The 21,409-nt window shown below is 35.7% G+C and overlaps 1 protein-coding gene across 3 annotated transcripts in view; it reads left to right on the forward strand.

Moving 5' to 3' along the window:
* The window catches only part of LOC119636818 (membrane-associated guanylate kinase, WW and PDZ domain-containing protein 1), a 35,583-nt gene extending 14,199 nt beyond the window's left edge, over positions 1–21,384 (forward strand). For 2 of the 3 annotated variants that reach the window (XM_038032463.1, XM_038032464.1), the window contains 5 exons: positions 17,379–17,544; positions 17,619–18,285; positions 18,347–20,254; positions 20,315–20,582; positions 20,651–21,384. In XM_038032463.1, coding sequence (XP_037888391.1) covers positions 17,379–17,544; positions 17,619–18,285; positions 18,347–20,254; positions 20,315–20,582; positions 20,651–21,054 — 3,413 coding nt within the window. In that variant the 3' untranslated portion in view covers positions 21,055–21,384. Of the gene's footprint in view, positions 1–12,274; positions 14,050–17,378; positions 17,545–17,618; positions 18,286–18,346; positions 20,255–20,314; positions 20,583–20,650 lie in introns of those variants that run through there. The other variant, XM_038032465.1, reaches the window with a different exon arrangement.
* Positions 21,385–21,409: the final 25 nt, after the last annotated feature.

Raw genomic sequence — 21,409 nt, forward strand, 5'->3', positions numbered from 1 at the left:
TGATAACCGAGCTATCTTAAACAACTGCCTAGTATTTCGGCTGCGTATTTGTCACTGAAAGTGCAGAATGTTAAACGTAATTGCCTTGCAAGTTGCGAGAGCCATATTATGAGCTGGGCTTGGCCAATATCTTCTCCATGGACTTTGAAAATTGTCGTGGAAAGTCGGGGAAAACAATGTCCTTGGAAATATTTTTAAATACGAAACCTGATATTCGTGATATATGCCGACAACGCCATTTTTCGTCACATTTTTAAGTTATTGCATTCTACCTGTTTTTTTAATTAATCAAAAAATGGAGGCGCGCTAAGCTCCTGCGGTTTAATCTTTTTGCATCTGGAGGTGGGTTAAATAAATGTCTAGCAGAGTAATGTTCGATGAACTCGATTTTTACATGGTTTCTTTTTCTTAGTGCTAATAGCTCACATGATGATGATGGATACAAAATTAGCAAATGGGCGAAGTTGCTAAACGAAGGAATTCATTTTTAATGTAAACTACGGTGTGGATGATTGGAAACGATTTTATTAATTTCATACGAGAACAAAAGTAAGTCATGTCTGTCGGTCTGTACGGGGTATTATTGACACTATGCTAGTCGCAAATAATACATAATATAAAATAATACCCAAAAGCGTTTAAGATAGACGCACACCTTTTATTATACCGATCTAAGCTTGTCTGTCCGTCTGTTGTTTGTCCATGTAAATTTGTTATCAACCCGCACACAGGTCGCAATTTTTGTGATATTTTGATGAGATATGTTATACTGACGTGCTTTGACATAAGGATGAACTGCTATTGAAAATGATTCGGATCGGCCTATCTGTTTGATGACTTCGCATATAACGCCTTATTTTGAAAAATTATGATATGGAAAAAAATTGCAGTTTTAAACATTTATTGATAAAACTCGCTCTGTAATAATATTGCAAGGATATTGACTCTTGAGATCTGCAATTGAACTATTGTAGATTAAAAACAAATGCATTGAAATGAATTGATTAAAAAACAAAAAAATTGAATATTTATTCAAAAAATTTATGCGACATATTTAGTTCAATGGTGTTATTATGCATTGCTTTTCTATTCTTTATGGAGCAAATAAAAAAAGAACGCATTTTTGCGAAGAGTCACTCAAACATAAGTCAGTGATTTGATGGTTGCAGCGGTGGTAACATATTCAAATTCAGCCATACTGACTGCAGAAGTTTTTCGAATGTGTTATTGTGCTTTTTTGGCATGCTCCGACTTTGTAAGTGAATTTCATGAATTCTCCATAGAGCGTCCCGTATCTTGTATTACCATGCACCCGGCTGGCAACGCAAATAGACTCTAAGCATAGCATCTTGAATATTCGGCCTTATAGTCGAAGCTAATTCTCCTTCCGCCCGGTATCTTGAAATTCTTTTCAACATTTTTCATCATTTACTCATCACTCAGCAACATTTTCGTCCTAATTATAACAGGTAAGAAAGTTGAAATCGGTCGGGATCGAATCTTTTATATCGATTGCCATTATACTAAAAAAAAAAACAAAAGAAGCAAAAGAACTTTCATGCTGCATAACATGGAGTGGGTGTAGTTGATTTTTTTTTATTTTAAAATAAAAGCTTCCATCCTATAGGCACGTGAACGTTGTTGGGGTGCCTTTTCAAAAGGCCAGACGGGCAGGCGGATCTGCTGAAATCGATTTAGAATTTAACATTGATAAAGAATATATATATATATATATTGTGGGATCTCTGATTCTTCCTTCTGGGCGATGCAAACGTTTTGGCAAAGTCATCCTTCGGTGGTGGGTATAAAAACAAAGTAATCATTTTCCCTAATGTTGTTTTTTTGCCAACCAAGACTAAAAAAATTTTTTTTTTACTTACTCCTCGGCAAGATCGTATACAGCATCAGGCTGTAACAGACATAATCTGACTTAAGACGACTCTTGGAAATGCAGAAAAAATTGTAAACTCTTCCAGCAATAAATTTTTAGTTAGTGAAAAATGCGGCACTTTTTATGAATATCGCCGCGAGATCAAAACGATATCAATGCAATCAGTAAGTATCCGGTCAGATGGCTGAGCTTTGTGAAAAGGACAACACATAAGAAAATGTTGTACATAAGTCATCATCAGCGTCGATCGCATCATCAGTTGGAAAGAGCGAAACTCAGTGTGTCGGCTAGAGTTGTTTTCGTTCCTACGCCACATTTAGGTCACAAGTGAGAATCTTTTTAAAATGTAATCTCTCATCTATATATATATATATATATATATATATATATGTAATATATATGGATATTTATGAATGCATTATGTAGGTCTGCTTAATAACAATATCAAATATCATGAATATGAGAACATATTTACATTCATATACATTTGCAAGTAATTCCCATCAACTTGTACTTTGTTGCATACATGTGCATTAAGTTGAATATAAACTCGTGCTATTTCACTATTAAATCAGTTGTGTGTAATTTTTCCACTAATACATGCTATTCTTCTAGCGAAATTATTTTAATTATTGTTGTTGTTGTTGTTATTGTTATTGTTTTCATTGCATTTCAGATTCTATTTACCGCAGCAGTGAGCGATTTTCTCTTCTTTAGGTCTTTGACTTTCTGACATTTTTAATTGTGTATGTTTTGTATTTTATATTTTATTCTTCACTTACACACACACATATATTCGCACATTCGCATATATTGCGGTTGTTTTTTTTTTTCGTATGCATCCCCGCGAGCATTTACGATAATTATAAAATTCGGTATGAAATCCATAATAATAATAACAATAATATACACGTTTCAAATTTTAATATAATATAAACATTTTATATAAAAAACTATTTCAATTTATTTATTTATTTTTTTTTGTATTTATATAAGATAAATTTTTTAATAAAATTAATATAAAATTTTTTTTTATTCCAAGAATTCTCTTTATGTGCTCAGGCACTTTCTCCGAAATATTTGCAAACTTTAGGTAGTTTCTGTAGATGAAGTTGGTCCTATTATGAATAGGCATAGGATATATGAAAAAAGTAGAATTAGAATATTAAAAAGGAGAAGAAGAATATGCCATTACACTGCGGCTGATTTCGTTGGCTTCGTTTGACAATTTCATATTTTAGGTGTTTGCAAAAATTTTGATCAGCGATTTCTACAAGTAAAAATGATAAAGAAATTGGAAATACCAGCGTACATGACGATTAAATTCGACCTTTCTCTTGACCTTTCTCTATATAAAATAATAGTTTTTAATTTAACATTATTGATTTATTCAGCATACGCCCTCGCTTATTACGGAGCTCTCTAATTTCTCTTTTTCCAAATTCATTACTTTTGTTGTTTATTCGAAAAAATCTGCAGAAGCCCACTAAACACGTTCAGAGACCTATAGTGATTCTTCCCCCTCATATACCAATTGTCAGTTTGAGTTCAACGGAATAAAAGTGGCAACACGAATCGACTAAAAATACCTCTTTTTGCAAGAGTTGTCCAGAATGCACTGTTGCATCTTGAAAGGGAATTTTTTGTCATACCCAGCGTATCCATCAGACATGGCGCCTCCTGATTACCACTTGTTCAGATCCGTGCAGCATGGCATGGCTGCGATGCCGGTTCGTAAAGTTGAAGAAGTGTGTAAATGGACGAGTGAGTGCTTCGCTACCAATCCAATATAAATTCTTCTAACATGATATCGTCAAGTTGCCAAAAATATTGTAAAATATTATAGGAAATGACGGAAACTATTTTGATTAATGTATGTTGCACTAATTTTCCACAATAAGTGCCTTTTTCATGTGAAAAAGTGATCAAGATTTTTGCAAAAACCTGTCCTTTGCCTTGCATTCAAAGCAATAAGTGCTACATTTCGACCTCCAAACGGTTTCTGTTTGTAGTTAGTTAATAATGGAAAATGAAGAAAATTACGAACAAACGAAAAAAAAAATTATTTTTCATTCAAAGAACAAGGAACTTGGGCTTCTTCCTGTTCCTATAATGATGTGCTTTCCAAGTGTAGGGTTTTTATATAATCGTTTGATCCATTGTTTACGGCGGTCACCTTACTAATATGCGCGACATGCGCACTAAATTGCGTTATCTACCATCAATTTATGACAAAGTCCGAGCAGTAATTTTCACTTGCTTTCCGGAATTTAAAACAGTTTCACTGAAGTGATCGTTCTTCTGATGACTTGCTATAATAGGTAAAAGTGAGACCCGTTGAGAAGTTACTAGTAAAAATTTAATGATCCAGATGAAGCAATAATCAAAAAGGAAGATTTTCAATTTTACTTACAAAGGCCATCGACTAGGTAAGGCAGTCGGTAGTAAATATTCGAATAAACCAGATTTGAACATGATTGCATTGAAATTGACATTTTTGTTTTCCTCATTTTCTTTGATAAGCGTTCCCGCTGACGAATTCATTCGTAATATAAACTTGATGTAAAAATATATCAGAAAATGTTTGTATGGACATTATACCGCACACTTATGCATACCTAGAGAACGTTTTAGTATTTTTGCACACTAGTTTATACATAAGACCTGTCTGATCATAGATACTGCACATGCAAACGTGTATTTACTTGTCGTTGTTGTTGTTGTTGTTATTGTTTAAGGAACTTTCACATGTTTACTTAAAATTTTTTTTTTTTTTATTAGAGAGAGAGAATAGGGATAAACAAAACCTTTTTTTTCTATAGAAGACTCTGTAACACTGTAATTGAAATGTTATAAAAGGATGTCATTTAAAAAAAGTTCCGTTTTTAATTACAACATGTCGAAAATAAGTGCTTTTATTTACAAATATCTTATCGATGGTAGATAATAAGCCTCTTATATTGGAAAAAAAAGACAAATAAGAAAACTATCTTCGGTTGTCGTCCTACTAAAGGGTAAACAGCGAATGAAAAAAAATAAATTTTCATACTCTTGTGTGGACGTTTCCGCCCCTTTCCTGAAAGCTGGGGCAGCTCAGCGGCCCAGGGTAATGTAAACGCGTAAGAAATTTGTATTTTGCAGGGACCTTTATTTTCTATTTCTCTTATTACACTTTCCTTTCAAACGCGTCTCTACAAATCTACGACCAGAATTGAACTTCATTAGTCGGTGACTCAAACTCAACTAACTTGACCTATCCCTAACCTACGCTTATCTGGCCTATTCTATTCTTATCCTATCTTAATCTATTCCTATTCTATCTTAATCTATTCCTATCCTTTGTCTATCCTATTCTTATACCACGCCTATCCTACTCTTATCCTATCTTACTCTCTAGCAATCCTCTCTCCTCAGCCAGAGACGGAGAAGCCGTGAGGCCAAAACGAGGAACGATATTGGGTCCTCACACTCCATAATGTTGAGTAGGCGTGGCTGTTTTTTTTTTCGTTTTTGTACAACAAATGCAGGACATTTTATCGTGAATCCATCATACTGCAGTTTATAAGTGGTTTATGCTCCTATGGTATATGTTATAAAACTTCACCTCAGGGCACCTAATGTTTACACGGGTTAATTTACCCTTCAGATGAGTAAGACAATCTCAATAAATTAGAGATCTCAACTGCAGTTGGTGATCCAGATTTATTTATTGTGTATGGTCCAATAAATCAACTTTAGGGGATGGTGAGACCTATCATTACCTTCAAGTATCCGATTTAGGAATGAGGAAAGCCACAGCCGCCACGATACTCCCCAAAGAGCCGTACCTAACAGTCAGGACTTGCTATCACAATTACAAGATTTTATTCCTAAGAATTTTTTCTACGTAAAGAAATAGATATTTAGACAGATAAATTTAGTCTATAAGGCCTTTAGCCTTACTTTACGCGGCATAGTCACTCTTGCCTTTGCACAAACAATGCAATTCCGGCGATCCAACACCATACTACTCTTCTTCAAGATATATTTGCGTCGGGTGCTACATTTGACATGGTCTACTTCATGCTTTCGACTATTATTGCATCAATGTTCTTTGCGTAATCAGCTACAATATCAGGTAATATCAGGCGCAACAGCACCTCTAGTATGGGCGGAAATTGATTTTTGTGACAAGACGACAAAATATGATTAGATATTTGAAATTGCAGTAATTGACCTTTTGAAAAAAGGCCCATTTTCTATGTGGGCCCGTTGTTTGCAAAAAAATTCTTAAGCGCCGTGTTAGTTTGAAAGAGGAGTAGAGACGAAATATTTGTAGTAATCTCAAACCCCCAAAAAGTTGTCTTAACTCAAATCTGTTTTCCTCATTATCAATATAATCTCAATAGAATATGCCGACCTTTTCAATCTCTTAACAAAACCATACGGTTTTCGATTCTGACTTAAGGGTATAAGGCTATCTTTAAATTCAACTAGTAAAGACACAAACCGAATATGTTAACTGTTGACTGTTTAACTGTTAAGCTGTTAACAGAGTTGTGTTAAACGAAGTCTCGAAGGGAATTGAAAGCACAATTTCGTTACAATAGAACTTTTTGATAATTTAAAAAAAAGAAAAAAAAATTATAAATAAAATATCATTTTATGTTAATTAATGAAAACTTAGAATGAAAAAGTTTTTATACTATGTCAAATGCAAGACTGAAAAAGTGAAAGTGTACTTAACCACTGTGACCAAACCAAGTGCTGTGAACAAGTTGATAATGACGGATAATAATATAATAAATTGAACAATAAAAACTTGAATTCATTATAAAGCTTTGTTTTACATATCAAAATAATTTGTTATTTATGGCCTCCTCTATTGCAATAAACTGCCATTTTCGTCAATGTAATGATTAATAAATGCAGTGATTAGTCTAAAAATTAGATTTTGTGAACTGAATTTTTAATCCTTTCAAAACAGGCTCTCTATTACGGTTTGCAGTTTGAAAAGCAATTAGTGACCCGGTTTTCGTCTTATCAGCTGTTGCCAAATATTGTTCTTTTTCGAGTTTAAATGGAAACCGTGACTGAACAACATGATGGCAGATGTACGATTGTATTGAAATTTGGTAAAAACGCGCGGTTTGATACCTTCGCCAAAGTTTCAGCACAATCTTGTTATGTTCAGAACAATAAAAATCGGTTTGACATTCGTGTTGCGTCAGCTTTTGTGTTGCGCAGACATTGCGTAATCTTCGACTTGCTTCCGCCGCTAATGGAAACGTTTCCCATTTGTATAAGCATAGTATTGAACGTTATAAGCGAGGCCCGACTTCACCTGATACGGTCATTCACCCCGTTTTCTTCTTAATAATACTCCAAATGTTGATCATTATTTTTATATTAAATGCATAATTTTCATGGAAGAAAGGTATTCAAAATGTCGGCCAATTTTAGCTTATTTACATATCATATGTAATCCTTTATCGCCATCAAAGGGCTTGCTTTCGTGCAATCCTCTCTATATATGGTGCGCTTTAAAAAATAAGTCTATGTAATGCAAATTTCCTATGGTTAAGTTATTAAGGGCCAATTTCGGCTTATAAAGGCTTATTTTTCATTTTCATTCATCCTTATAAAAAAATATCCCTAAAAAAAATAGCCCCAAGCATTTAAAATTAAAGGCTGTGAAGATAAGTTCGGATTTAACTATCAAAGACGCTTACCCTTACCAGAACACATCCCTTAACAAAGCTCTCCGTCTGCCCGTGTAATATCTGTTGCAAACATCCTCCTGGCCGCAAAAAAGGAACCTTTCGACTTCAAATTTGGCAGCAATATCGCAAATTCTTGCAGTGTAGGCTGATATTAGAAAAGGCCAAATCAGTCAAAGGATACGTCTACAATACTATGTCAAGTGAGACGACTCCTAAACTATAGCGAATAAATGAACGAAAATTTGAACGCATATCCTATGAGCGATGCAGTGGTACCTCTACAAGAATAGAAAAAATTGACAACAAAAAAAATGTTTTTTCAATACCTTTATAACGTGCAGAAATGACCATAAAAAATCCCCATAACGCATGTAAACTTTTGGTTTGTCCATCTGTCCGTCTGCCAAACTTTGTAGTATCTGCGGTAAGCATTCTCGCGTCAGCGAAGGTGAAGATATCCCCTACAAATTTCCAAAAGAATTTTGTAGTGAGCTAAACTTTTCAAAGCACACGCCTATGCGACAAAAGCTTTCATTTTGAAAATAGAAAAGACCAGCAGAGCCCGCTCCATATTATAGAGCATGAAAAATTTACTTCTGTTATTTTTGTCTTTTTTAGAATAACGGTGTTGGGTGAAAAAGATTCGGTCACGGCCGAATATAATTTTCGTATTTATTTCATATAATGATTTACATGGAAGTGATCGAAGAAGTTATCCGATCCAAACCATTTCCAATAGGGCTCGTGTCTGGGTCAAAACACCACCAGTATACCAAATTTCATCAAAATATTTCGAGGATTACGAACAGACGGACAGCCAAGCTCAGCTCGATTCATGAAGTGATTTTGAATCGACCGATATAATAAAAGGGGGCTCTCTGGATGTTACATACGTTGCACAAACCAAGAATTAAAAAACAATAAGGAAAATATTCATCTTAGTTAAGAAAAGTTTTTGAGTTAAGTTGTTGATAAAAGCGTGTAATTTTTCCTTAATTAAAAAATAAATACAAAAACGAACAAATACACTAAACTAAGTAACGTTATGTGTGATAGCTTATACGCTCTAACCAACTTCCTTTCGGAAACTAGTTTTTGTTGCAATGTATTTAGAAAGTTGTAGAAAACTTGTCAAGTGAATATTTTCGATAATTCAATTCAGTTCGTGCCTCAAAAGTGTGGTATTTAACAAGGGGCCGGAACATGTATTGGGGTAGATGCAGTTTCTCATGTATCGATAAAAGGTTAGCCCTTAAAGAATTTCTCGAAGTGTGTTAGGGCTGCGTGCTTATGCATGCATGAAATCCATAATAATACCGTAAGTTTAATTATATTATAATAATTATGAAACAATTAATTTTATAAAATCGTTTAACAATTTTTAAGTCTCGATTAAAATTCATATATTCGCGTGTTGATAATGGTGAACGGACCCCGACTAGACTTTTCTTGTTGCAACTCTAGTTAAATAACAATTAACTGGAACAAGTAATCAAAACACATTCCCATACACACGCGCATATATATATATATATATATTTTTGTGGCCTAATTTATAGAAAAGCAATTTTCCATCTTTTACATCCAAAGTAAACTCATTTGATGTTTATTTATTTTTAACTCACTGCTGGAGCATGTAATAACGTTGTCGTTCTGCTTGTAATAAATGTTTGTTTTATTTTTTTTTTGCGGAGGCCACCCTTCGTTTGCTTTCTTTTGAGGTTACATCGTGGAATATATTCCAGTTTCCTTTGATGTTTTAATTTTTCACGGCGTACCATTTAATAATAGAACCAACCACACACGCTCTAAAAAGTACAAATTATCGGTTATGAGTCGGTGGTGGTGGTGGTGGTAACTTTTCTACAATTCGAAATCAAGTAAAGAAAATTCAAGTCAATGGAACAATTTGCGGCTGACTGTAAATAGCAATTAGCGAGACGGCAAACGTACCGTTTATTTCCCCACTTTTAAGAATTAATTGTCTCTACGATTACTTTGTATAAGCGGAACGGAAGGCCACGTGCCACACAGTTGCGGAATTGAGTTAAAAAAAAATTCCGGCGAGAGATGATCTCGATAGAAGACTCTGCACCTAAAAATATGCTTTAAAAAGAAGACAAAGAATTTATATATTTATTTAATTTAGTTTTATTATTATTATTATTATTATTATTATTATTATTATTATAAATTTGGCCAGAGAATAAATTTTAAGACTAAAAAATCTTACAGCACTAGCATCTAAGGCTTTCGGTTTTATTAAAAACTCTGCTGCACTTGAGATTTGAACCCACGATCATTGAATTGCTAGTCCATACATTTGCCTACCCGTCCATTCAGCGGATTAATTTCCTTATAGTGAGAATCTTGGATCCATATAAGAGATTGTACGAAGCCTAACTGCCAACAGGGCGGGTAGGAAATCAAAAGCATCCTTTTGCTAGCATGGATGTTAGGAAAAGTTTTTACTTCAACTTGTCATTGGAAATGAAACATCAGCCATTTTCATGATGCCTGGTGGTTGTGACTAATAGAAAGGGATTTATTAGACTTCAACTCTCAGCAGGGGGTCGAAACGCCGAAAAAAATCGTCGCCCTGAGCACAGTGCAGTCAAGTATTTATGTAAATCTTCTGAAGAAAACTGTCTACGCTTTGTATTAAGAGTGTGCAGAAGTTTTGATCACATTTTCACTTGCGAAAAACATTTACTGTGAAAAATTGGTATAACATATATTAATCAAAATAGTTTCCGTTATTTTCTAAAACAGTTTAAAATATTTTTGCCAACTTAGCGACATCATACCGAAAGAACTTACATTGGTTTGATAGCGATTCATCCACCGACTAATTTTCGCACCTCATCAATTTTGAAGACCCTCATGCCAGCCAAGTCATGCGGCACCGATCTGAACAAATTGTAATCAGGAGACATGTTTGGTGAGTGCGCATGGTGAGGCGGAACTTCCCATTTGAGCTGCAACACTTTATCCTGGACGACCTTTACAACAAGCGCCCAACATGGCAATTTCAGGTATCCATTGTCAGTCCTTTTGGACCGCTCCCGTCGCATGTAAACATCTAGAAACTGTTGACTCGTCACTTGCCAAGCTATTCGAAAGTTCTTTGAATATTCGTGCTGGATTTTCGGCTAATAAGTCTTGCAATTCGTGGTCCTTGAACTTTTTTGGTCCTCCAGGTCGTTTTTTGGCCGACCAACATCAAAGTCACACCAAAACCGACAATTGAGATGTGATGGAGTAGCATCACCATAAACTTCTGAACGTCTCGGATGGATTTCGCCAGCAGATATCTTCAAAGCAACAACAAACGCAATGAATATCGAAAATACTACTTCGAAGGTTCCACGATTAGCGTCGGCGTGCCCTGAATAAATCAATTATATGAAATGAAAAAGTGTTATTTTATCAAATTCACTCGTTATGTACACTGGTATTTCCAATTTCTTTATCATTTTTACTTGTAGAAATCGCTGATTAAAATTCTTGCAAACACCTAATAGTAACCTTAAAATCGCGAAATGTTAGTTTGATGATTGAGAATTAATGCAGGTATTTTCTAAACTTTTCCTCAAGGTTTAGAAACTTGTTGAAAAAAAAAAAAAAAAAAAAAATTAATTATTGCTATTTAGTGGCAATAAATTAAAATCCTGTGTAAACTGTAAATCCAATTGACCCACTAACGCGTTCACAATTAATAGAAAGTGGATCTTTGTTTACACATATATATATATACCTGCAAATGCTACTACTACTAGTGTGCACAGTATATAAACAGAACTTAGATTGAACCCTGCATAGCGTATATTAAAGATTCGCTTCAAGGCGATTGTAACTTTTTTTTTTTTTTTTTTTTTTTTTTTTTTTTTTGTATTTACAACGTGTCCGTAACTTCTGTTCGACTTTTCTTATATGTGGGATAAGTATATTTACCTACACCGGTGCAATGTATATATGTGCTTGTGTTCGTATATGCATAAAGAATTATTTCAGCTCATTTTACCATTCAATTAGCCATGCAAACAAGGTTTTTTTCCATTTTTTCTTTCTTTTTATTTTCATTTTTTTTTTTGCTTTTTTTTTAAAGGCTTTTTTTTGTATCTCAATATAGAGCAGAGCAGCGTGAATGAGAATAAAACGACCAACCGAATCGACCAAGTCTTTTTAGAAAAAAAATTAGCACAAAAATCTTCTAAAGGCCGCAAAAAAATCTACTTTGAAGACAAAGAGCCGTTTATCAGATTGCAAAAGCGCTGGGCTTGCTGTGCAAGTGCTTTAGAAATTCAAAATTCTCTTAAACGTTATAAATAAATAAAAATAAGCAAGAAATTATACTTAACTTTAGCGAAATATTTTAATATCCACTATCTGAATGAATCGCATTTTCGCGTTTGCAATAAATATGCTTCGAAAGTGTAGACTATGATTTGCGAATTTTTCATTTTTAACGAACTTCAAATAAACAAACACCAACACACAGATAAACAAACAGACAAAAAAAAAAAAAAAAAAAATCGGCAGCAATTAACAGGCAGCAAAGAAGGCTGCAAAGTGTACGGTGTCGTTTATTGTTATTTCAAGCAACATAATAACACTAGATAATGAATGGATTGTTTAACCAGGCGTCATTTTTGAACGGTAGATTTCCAATTATAACAAAAACCTAGAGGAAAAAAATTATTCAATCCTATGTCATATGGTAGGGATGCATATGCAAATATGATTCAAAAGCACTAACATTAATCAAGAATATAAACATTGCATTTGGCCTGGACAAATGTATAAAATTGAAAAAAAAAAAGAAAAGCAAATAAACTATAGCGAGGTTAAGTTGAATTTTGCATGCCCGCCATTGTGCAAAACATAAAATTTCTTATTCAACTCTATGTCATCAGGCGGGTGGTGTCTCAATTGGCGCCGGACAAACCGTATCGCAATCTAGAAGTTCTATTGTACTCGCCCATAACGTTAGGCATCAAGTTTTACGATTTTTATAAATCCCGCTATCTTGCTTGGATCGGAGCACCACACCATGTCCGGCATTGTAAAATGCTCGCCAAATACATGGTGCCAGCTTCTGCAGAAGGCTTCACATTCATATGGAATATGATGGGACGTCTCTCTCGTTCCTTGACAGGATCTTCAAGAATCGGTATCGGATATATTCGTGTTTTTCATATGGTACCTGAGGAAATTATGATCGGTGTGGAAGCCCGTGATTAAACATAGGTCGCTTCTTTCTAGTTTCAGGAGCTTATGTGCCATGACGTGCCGTTCTACTGCACGTTGCTTCCAACGGCAAACCGATTTCTTCTGTGCCCACTGCGATACCATCCTGTTAATTTGGTTTCTTGGTACGCCATAGAAAGATTCAAGATCTAACATGGCTAGACAGACAATTTTTTCGTTGAGCTCAAAACCCGAATGCCTAAGCACATATATTAGATACACATCGTTGCGCCAGTCTAGTTCATTCAATGTCTGAAGGCAGCCTAGGCATAAACCTAGATGTTAATATTCACCCCTTTAGGGACTTAAAGGTGGCTTGACTGTCGGAGTAAATGCAGATTAGCTCTCTCCTGCACAACCTTATTATGCATTTAGACGAACATGCGGAGATTTCGTAAACTTCTGCATCTAATATAAGGGGAGGGAGGGGCGTCGGGAATAAAAGTTTCTACAAAATATTTTCCCAAAAATTATGACAACTCTATCCCTCTTGGCGGTAGGTTGCATACTGAGCTATTTACGGATTAAGAGAGGCGGTATTTATTTATCTATTTAGTACAAGTACATTCCGTTACACTTACAATCCCCAGCAGATCTATAAAAGTACTCCTTTTAAACTTATTGAAAATAACTAATATAGAGTTCTTAACTAATTGAATCATCACTTTATAAAATGAACAAGCTTCACGGAGAACATTGGCTGAGTTCGGCTAAAGTTCACCTTCGCAAAAATTACCGCCCTTGATATGATTTCTGGAAGTCGAAAAACTATCGTAGAATTGGCAGCTCCCGTTAAAATTAAAGTCCAAAACTGTCAATGGATGAAATAATTCGTAATTTATCGGAGAGTGGAGCAACTTAATTAACACCTAATGCCTACTAGATCGAAATTACCTCAACAAAAATTTATAATGACGAAATACCTAGCGCTCGGCGAGTTTTATCCAGAAATTTTGAAAATTATAAATTTTTTTCACATAACGAATTTTCAAATTAAGGTATCATAGAGGAATGGTCATAGAAGTGATCCGAATCGAACCATTTTCAATCGCTTTCGTTCTTAGGCCAAAATAAGCCATAAATTGCGTCCTATAAGTTAAAAGGGAGAATACATGGGCAGACATCAGACGGACAGACCGCCGGACCAGCGTAGATCGCCTCAGAAATTGATTGTTAATACGATTCTGAGCCGATCGAAAATAAAAGGTATGTCTGCCGTAAGTTCTTTTTATATATTGCATACGTCCGTTTAAACTTAGTATATCCTCCACCATAAGTGGTGTAAGACATAAAAAGGTCCAATTTCGTAGTGAAAATCGGTCCATAAAGGTAATTTGATCTATTTTTTGCCTCCAAACGCTTATAAGGAATCTCATGAATAATAAGCGCTTTAGAAAAAGAAATTACGAAAATCAATCCATACAGCAATTTAGAAAGAAATTAATCATAGGAAATTTAGATCAGATCGAACTACTTTTCGATCCCACTATATATACGCGTTACCATGAATACATAGCTCTTACATTGCGTCGAAATGTAATTTGTGGTTTTTTATGACGAAAATAACAGGTAACAATGCCATAGACAGGCATGACCGACCATTAAATATCCTACACACCATCGCTTATAAAAAAATACACCAGTAATTATCCATTAATTTTATATAAATGCATAATTTTCACGGAACCGCCCATATTGGAGGATACTCAAAGGTCAACGTGATCAAAAATTATGGGGGTTTTTCAGTCGTTTCCGTTATAACAAACCGCATACTGGACTTAGAGTCCTTATGGAAAGGCTTGTTCTCGTGCAGTCGCCCCAATAAATGATGCAATTTAGAAAATAGATCTATGTGATTCAAATTCCCTATGATTGATTTATTACGGACAAATTTTCATTTTTCTTTCTGAAAATTAGACATGGCATACAAAAGCCACAGTGATAATTAAGTTTGTGCGGCCGTATATAGAAGGGCTTAAGATAGATACTGTAGCGATCGATTCAAAAAAAGCTTCTTATTTCAGCTTATCTGTCCTTGTAAATTTTTTGTTCAAGCTATAGGTTGCAAGTTTTGATATATATATTGTACCATACTAATAAATTAAGATGCAAAAAATTAATTGCACCAACTTTGGATCATATCAGCCTATTTTTTGGTTCTACCCATTTCTTGACCAATACAGGTGAAAAACGGTAAGGTGTTGCATAAGGAAATTAAATTCATTAAGTTTTTACTTAGTTCACTTTTAAAATTCCCTGCTATATATGAGAATTGTCGCGAACACTTTTCGTTCGCATTGGAACTAGACATAATTTTTGCCATTTTTTCGAGAAAATAAATGAAGAACTGTATTAGGTAAAGTACACTACTTTAATGCTCGAATCAACTAGAAGCAGTTTTTTATTTTTTGAAATGTGGCGTTAAACCCGAAGCGCAATCTAATTCATCTTTGGTAGCGCTTGCTCTTCTATTAAAATATATCGGTGCCCCGAATTGATTCGAAAAATTGGCTCAAAGATTGCTGGCTGTAGGCAAACCAGAACATAACCATACAGACGTAAAGACAGATTAGACACACTGTAACTGATGTAGGGTATAACAAAGCATACTGACAACTTATACTGCAATGAGACACTTGAGCACAATACATTTCGAACTACCCGCGTAAAAAGTGCGTAATTTCTGCTGACGTAATATTTATTTATATGATGAGAATCAATGCCAACGCCACCCACAATAAAGAGATATTCAAGTATAAATAACACCAAAAATTTGAATAACAAATAATAAATTTCTTGAATAAAAGCAATGATAGGATGTGGAGAGGATAGATAAATCAAGTTAAGACACTATCTTTATTTATTTATTGTCCATATATCTCGTAGATAAATTTACAAAGTATAGATATAAAGGCTGCCGGGTAACTTAGATCATATGCTCGCCTTGCATTGAAAACTCTATCGAAATTGAGATTTGAAGCCGCAATCATTGTATTGTTAGTCGCGATCCTTTGTCTACTCGGCCGCTCATGCGAAATAAGTCTAACTATCTTATCATTAATGGATATAAAAACAAGTAAAAAAATTATATATGGCGGGGACCGAATCTCGCACACCCACCACTATGCTTTTCGCAATCCACTCTCCAAGTTGTTTTATTTGATACCCATATCGATGGTATTATTTAGAAAAAACATGATCGCGGTGTCTACCATGTTCACCCATTTTTAGACAGATAATATATCTTCATTTGAGGAGTGTATAAAATAGTTTTAAACGTTTTGTCTTGTTTGCCTTATGATAAATAAATCTCATTAAACCTCAAAAAGTAAATTTCATTACTCGTAACTTTATGTGGACAGGGCCGATTGGTTCTCGACCACGAGGGTAAAGTGCCTCGTAAAGCAAATGTAGAAAGTTTCGGGGTTCTAACTTTAATAATTTCCGAATAAAGAGCAAAAACCAAAAAAATCGTGTAAAAAAAAAATAAGTTGCGTTCAGTTTACGCTCCACTGCGAACTTCAGCTCCGATCAATTTGGCCCATTTTCAATAACAACCTGCGTGCAGAAACTTCCCATGTTTCTACTTGAGTTAAAATCGATATCTTCATTTTTCCGAGCGCCATTGGAGTGCCAACAACACAAACCAAACAGACGGACAGACATGGCTAAATCAACTCTGAATTTCATACCGATCAAGAATATATATACTTTGCAGGGTCTCTGAAGCTTTCTTTTGGGTGTTGCATATATTTTTGGAAAAATGTGTATATGCGCATCTTACAGTGGTGGGTATAATAAAAAACCTAAGCGTAATTGCATTTTTAAACGGCAATCTTATGCACCTGCTGCCTCAATGAAATTGTACAAAAGCAAATACTTGCAGGTGTTTAATTAATTTAAAGACATAACTAAAAAGTAGAATTATAACGACGGCATATGTCACAAAATCTATATATATTTATATATATATATGTAAGTATATATAGTAAGTTTTTTAAAGAAGATAGATATTTGGTACGCGTAGGCAGTTGGAGTGTATTTTAAATATGTATAGATTAACATAGGTAGACATACGTTTTATCAATGACCCAGTGAGGTTTTTAATAAAACGATTGAAATGTAGTTAAGGGCATTGTTGTTTTTATTAAAATAGCTAAGAATTATAAAGCCTTTTATCTCACATATGTATTCGTGTGTATTAGGTCTGCATGCCTTCGTAAGACAAACTTGTTTGCAACTTGTTTGTAAACAAACGTTATATCTCTACGTAACGTTTGAGAATATGATTCATCGTATTCTACACTAAAACAATCCGAAAGAAAATACCATAAAATGTAAAACGTAAAGTATTGCGGTCTAAACGAACATAGATAGTTTCTCCATTAACTCTTAAAACACACTACAAGTATATTCCATAAAGATTGCATCCCGAAAAAAAGAAACGATTTTGAAATTAAGAAACTTTTATAATCCAAGAAAACTTTTAATAGAACTCACTGCTTTATAAAGTGCGCTCATTCAAATATTTTCAGAAAATTTGCTACAAAATAATTGTTGCAACGGCAGCATGGGCGGTAGCAATTTTGTAAGCGGAACAAATAGTTTTCCTGAGAAAGACGATCCTGGCGACGGTTTGGGACCACTACCGCCAAAATGGGAAACTGCGTATACCGAAAGAGGTGAATTATATTTTATCGAGTAAGTGCGTTTGAGATTTTTTTGGATTTATAATAGTTTCACATTCATGTACATATGTATGTTTTTCATTGCAGTCACAATACCGGCACATCGCATTGGCTGGATCCACGTTTATCAAAATTTCAAAAAAAGTCTCTAGAGGAATGCGGTGAAGATGAGCTGCCTTATGGTTGGGAAAAGATAGAAGATTCCCTATACGGCACGTACTATATAGATCATGTAAATCGACGCACTCAGTATGAAAATCCAGTTCTCGAAGCAAAACGTAGAGCAGCTGAGCAAAGGCAAAAACAACAAAGTCCTCACCAACAGCAGCAAGTAAATTCTCAACAACGACCGCAAACGCCATCATCACAAAGTATTTTAAATGGTGCTGGAGCAAGTACTGCGTTAAGTTCAGTATCGTCTGGTTCGACGATGTCCACCGTAGATATATCTCAACGAGCTATGCATCCACCACCGCCCGGCGAACTTCATAACGCGAATAGAACTTTATTGCCGTACAAATTTACACGGAATCCGTCTGAAATGCAAGGGGAACGTATCACCAGAACACTTTTAAAATCCGCTCGAGGTTTAGGTATAACAATTGTGGGTGGCGATGATGGCGTAGAAGAATTTCTACAGATTAAATCCATTGTACCGAATGGCCCAGCATGGCTCGATGGACGATTGCAAATGGGTGACGTTCTTGTTTATGTAAACGACACTTGCGTATTGGGTTTTAGTCATCATGAAATGGTTAGTTGCAGTAACTGCATGACTTTGCTTAAAACTAATTATTATTTTCCCTTTACGTTAGGTCAATGTTTTCCAGTCAATTATGCCAGGTGAAACGGTTACATTAGAGATATGCCGTGGTTATCCTTTGCCCTTTGATCCAAACGACCCAAACACTGAAGTTGTAACCACCATAGCGGTTGATGGTCTCAATTCAGAATCAGAGAAGCAAGGACACCTCCTTATGGATCTCAATATGGACGGGAATTACAATTTTCTGGATTCTTCCATTGGCAGTAATAGCAATCCGGGCAATAAACTAAGTACTCTCGATACCAGTGGTTTTATATTAATGAAAAAACCGGAACTTCATACCATTTCGATTCTAAAAGGCGCCATGGGTTTTGGTTTTACTATAGCTGATTCCGCATTTGGTCAGAAAGTTAAGAAAATCTTGGATCGGGCTTGTTGTAATGAATTGCAGGAGGGAGACATTCTCTTAGAAATTAATGATGTCGACGTCAAAAATAAATCGCATTTAGAAGTGGTGCAAATATTAAAGGATTGTTCGAAAACAGAACCGACTTCAGTCAAAATACAAAGGTCCACTAAAAATTCCAATTCAGTTTTACCAAATTCTTCCACAACAGTTGCTGAAAGTGTAGCTAAGCTACGAAAAAATTTTATGGGTACTGCCACTGGCATCGGAAGCAATGCTTTGTTTCGCAGCAAAACTCCCACTGCCGATTTATATAGTACAATGCAAAAAGAGATTTTGCCCATACGTCCCAAGACACCACTTGTCGATACACGATGCGTGCGAACCAATTCTTCGGGCACCAAGTTTGCTGAAGAACAGGATTTAGGTGCTGTCGACAATAGCAACGTAGATAACGGTCCGGTTGAGCAGTGTTCGTTGACCGAAAGCAAATCTCAATTAACCGAACTGAACAAATCGCGTAATTCCCTCTCAGAAGCGGAAATCGCAAACCACGATATCCCATTTATGGACCCGTATCCGAAAATGGTTTCTAGTCTCAGTGAACGTTTAGCATGCGTCAGCATGCCTACCGATGGATTACCCCCATCTTCAGCAGAAAATGGATATTTACGTACAACAGCGTCAGGGGTACCAAATTATGAAAATCAATCAGACTATATTAGCACTGGTAGTGGCAATTGCAGTTCCATATATGGTCTGGCGCAAATGCCGCCAATAATGAGTCCCTTAAGCGGTGGTTTATATGGGCAGCAAGTAAATTCAATAGCTCCGTTGGGTTCGATGGCACCCATTGCACCCATTACATACCATTACCATCATGACTCCTGCTTTTGCTGTGAGTGCCAAGATTATCGCAACAATCGCTTGAGAAATGTTAACTCTACGCATCATCCTCTCCCTCAGCAAGCCTTTTACACCGGTTACTCAATAGCATCGAATTTACACAATCATTCACCTGCCTCTTTATCCAGTTTCCAAGCAGCTCATTTTCAAAATGAACGAATGCAAAAACGTGTTAATGAATTGCTCAGTGATCGTAGACGTGTGGGACTTTCCCCCCTCGAACACAATCACAATTTAGCTAATGCCCCGGTCAATGAATATGCATCTTCACCCATGCCTCAACAACCGCCGCCAATATTGCATCAACATCCGCAACATCCGCAACACTCACCTGTTGTCAGTGGTATTTCTCAAGTAGCGGGCAGTAATTGGCATAACAATGGGATGATGCAAGCACCCGTAGCATTAGTACGTAATGGTGGTTTAGTCGAGTCAACAGATATTTTAGACGGGTCAGGCGAACAGTATGTGTTGTCGGAAGTTACTTTGCAGCGTCAAGCATTAGGGTTCGGCTTCCGTATCGTTGGCGGCACGGAGGAGGGCTCGCAAGTGACAGTTGGGCATATTGTACCCGGAGGTGCAGCAGACCATAATCATCGCATTGCCACTGGAGATGAGATATTAAGCATAGATGGCATTAATGTGGTAAGTAGATATTCAGTTTCCTAAGCATAAAAGCTTTTCCGTTAATTGTGCATTAATTAGGTTAATGCTTCACATCACAAAGTTGTTTCGCTAATGGGAGAAGCAGCACTGCGTGGCCAAGTGACCATGATATTGAGACGACGTGCTCGCAATACTTCAACGATTTATCAGAATTCTCTCCCTGTTCATTTACTGCAGCAGTCCGCCATGCCAAGGAGCACTTCTGCAATACATTATTCTTACGATGTCATTGTAACACGTCACGAAAATGAAGGCTTTGGTTTCGTTATTATATCATCATCCAATCAATATTATGGATCCACCATCGGTAAAATACTTCGAAAACATGCACTAAAAAAGGCAACAAAATCATTTTTCCTCTTTTTAATAATATAGGAAAGCTCATACCAGGCAGTCCGGCTGATCGTTGCGGAGAGTTAAAAGTAGGTGATCGTATACTTGCCGTGAATCGCGTAAATATTGCAGGGATGTCACACGGCGAAGTAGTGAACCTTATCAAAGAATCAGGATTACATGTGCGCCTAACGATTACGTGTTCTAAAGAAGGAAACAGCATGAACCCTGCACCAGTTGGAAGTAGCAACAGTTTACAATTAAATTCAGCTCAAGCTTCACCAGGTCAAATCTCCCAAGCAGGGATTGAAAATACAGATGTCGGCTTCTTTGAAAGGCCATTATTAAGCGCCGGTTCCAACTCGGGCTCTATTTCATCCTCAACCTCTTATATGCCGACTTCTCTAACATCATCGAAAGCTTTACCTACACCGCCTCAATTATGACTTTGAGATTTGCGTATTAAACTTCTCAAAAGTTTCCTTTAGTATATCCGAAAGCCATTATAATTGAGATTGGTCAGGCCTTTCCCACCATTATCGCTTATTGTGCGTTAGTTACACACATTCACAGTCAGGCACAGTTAATTCCTTATTGTAAGATTATTTTTAATCAAACTTATTAATGCAATTTCCCATCCAAAGACTGATTTTTCTCAAACGCAAACTTCTAGCGTAATTGTATTTCACTGCTAAACACATATCAAGTTATTTCATTCTTTTCATGTTTATAGAACGACTTTGACAAATGCACATATCGTTTATTTATAACAATGCTAAATATTTCCACAAAAAGATACTT

This window comes from Glossina fuscipes, unplaced genomic scaffold (assembly GCF_014805625.2).
Source record: "Glossina fuscipes isolate IAEA_lab_2018 unplaced genomic scaffold, Yale_Gfus_2 28, whole genome shotgun sequence".
NCBI lineage: Eukaryota > Metazoa > Arthropoda > Insecta > Diptera > Glossinidae > Glossina > Glossina fuscipes.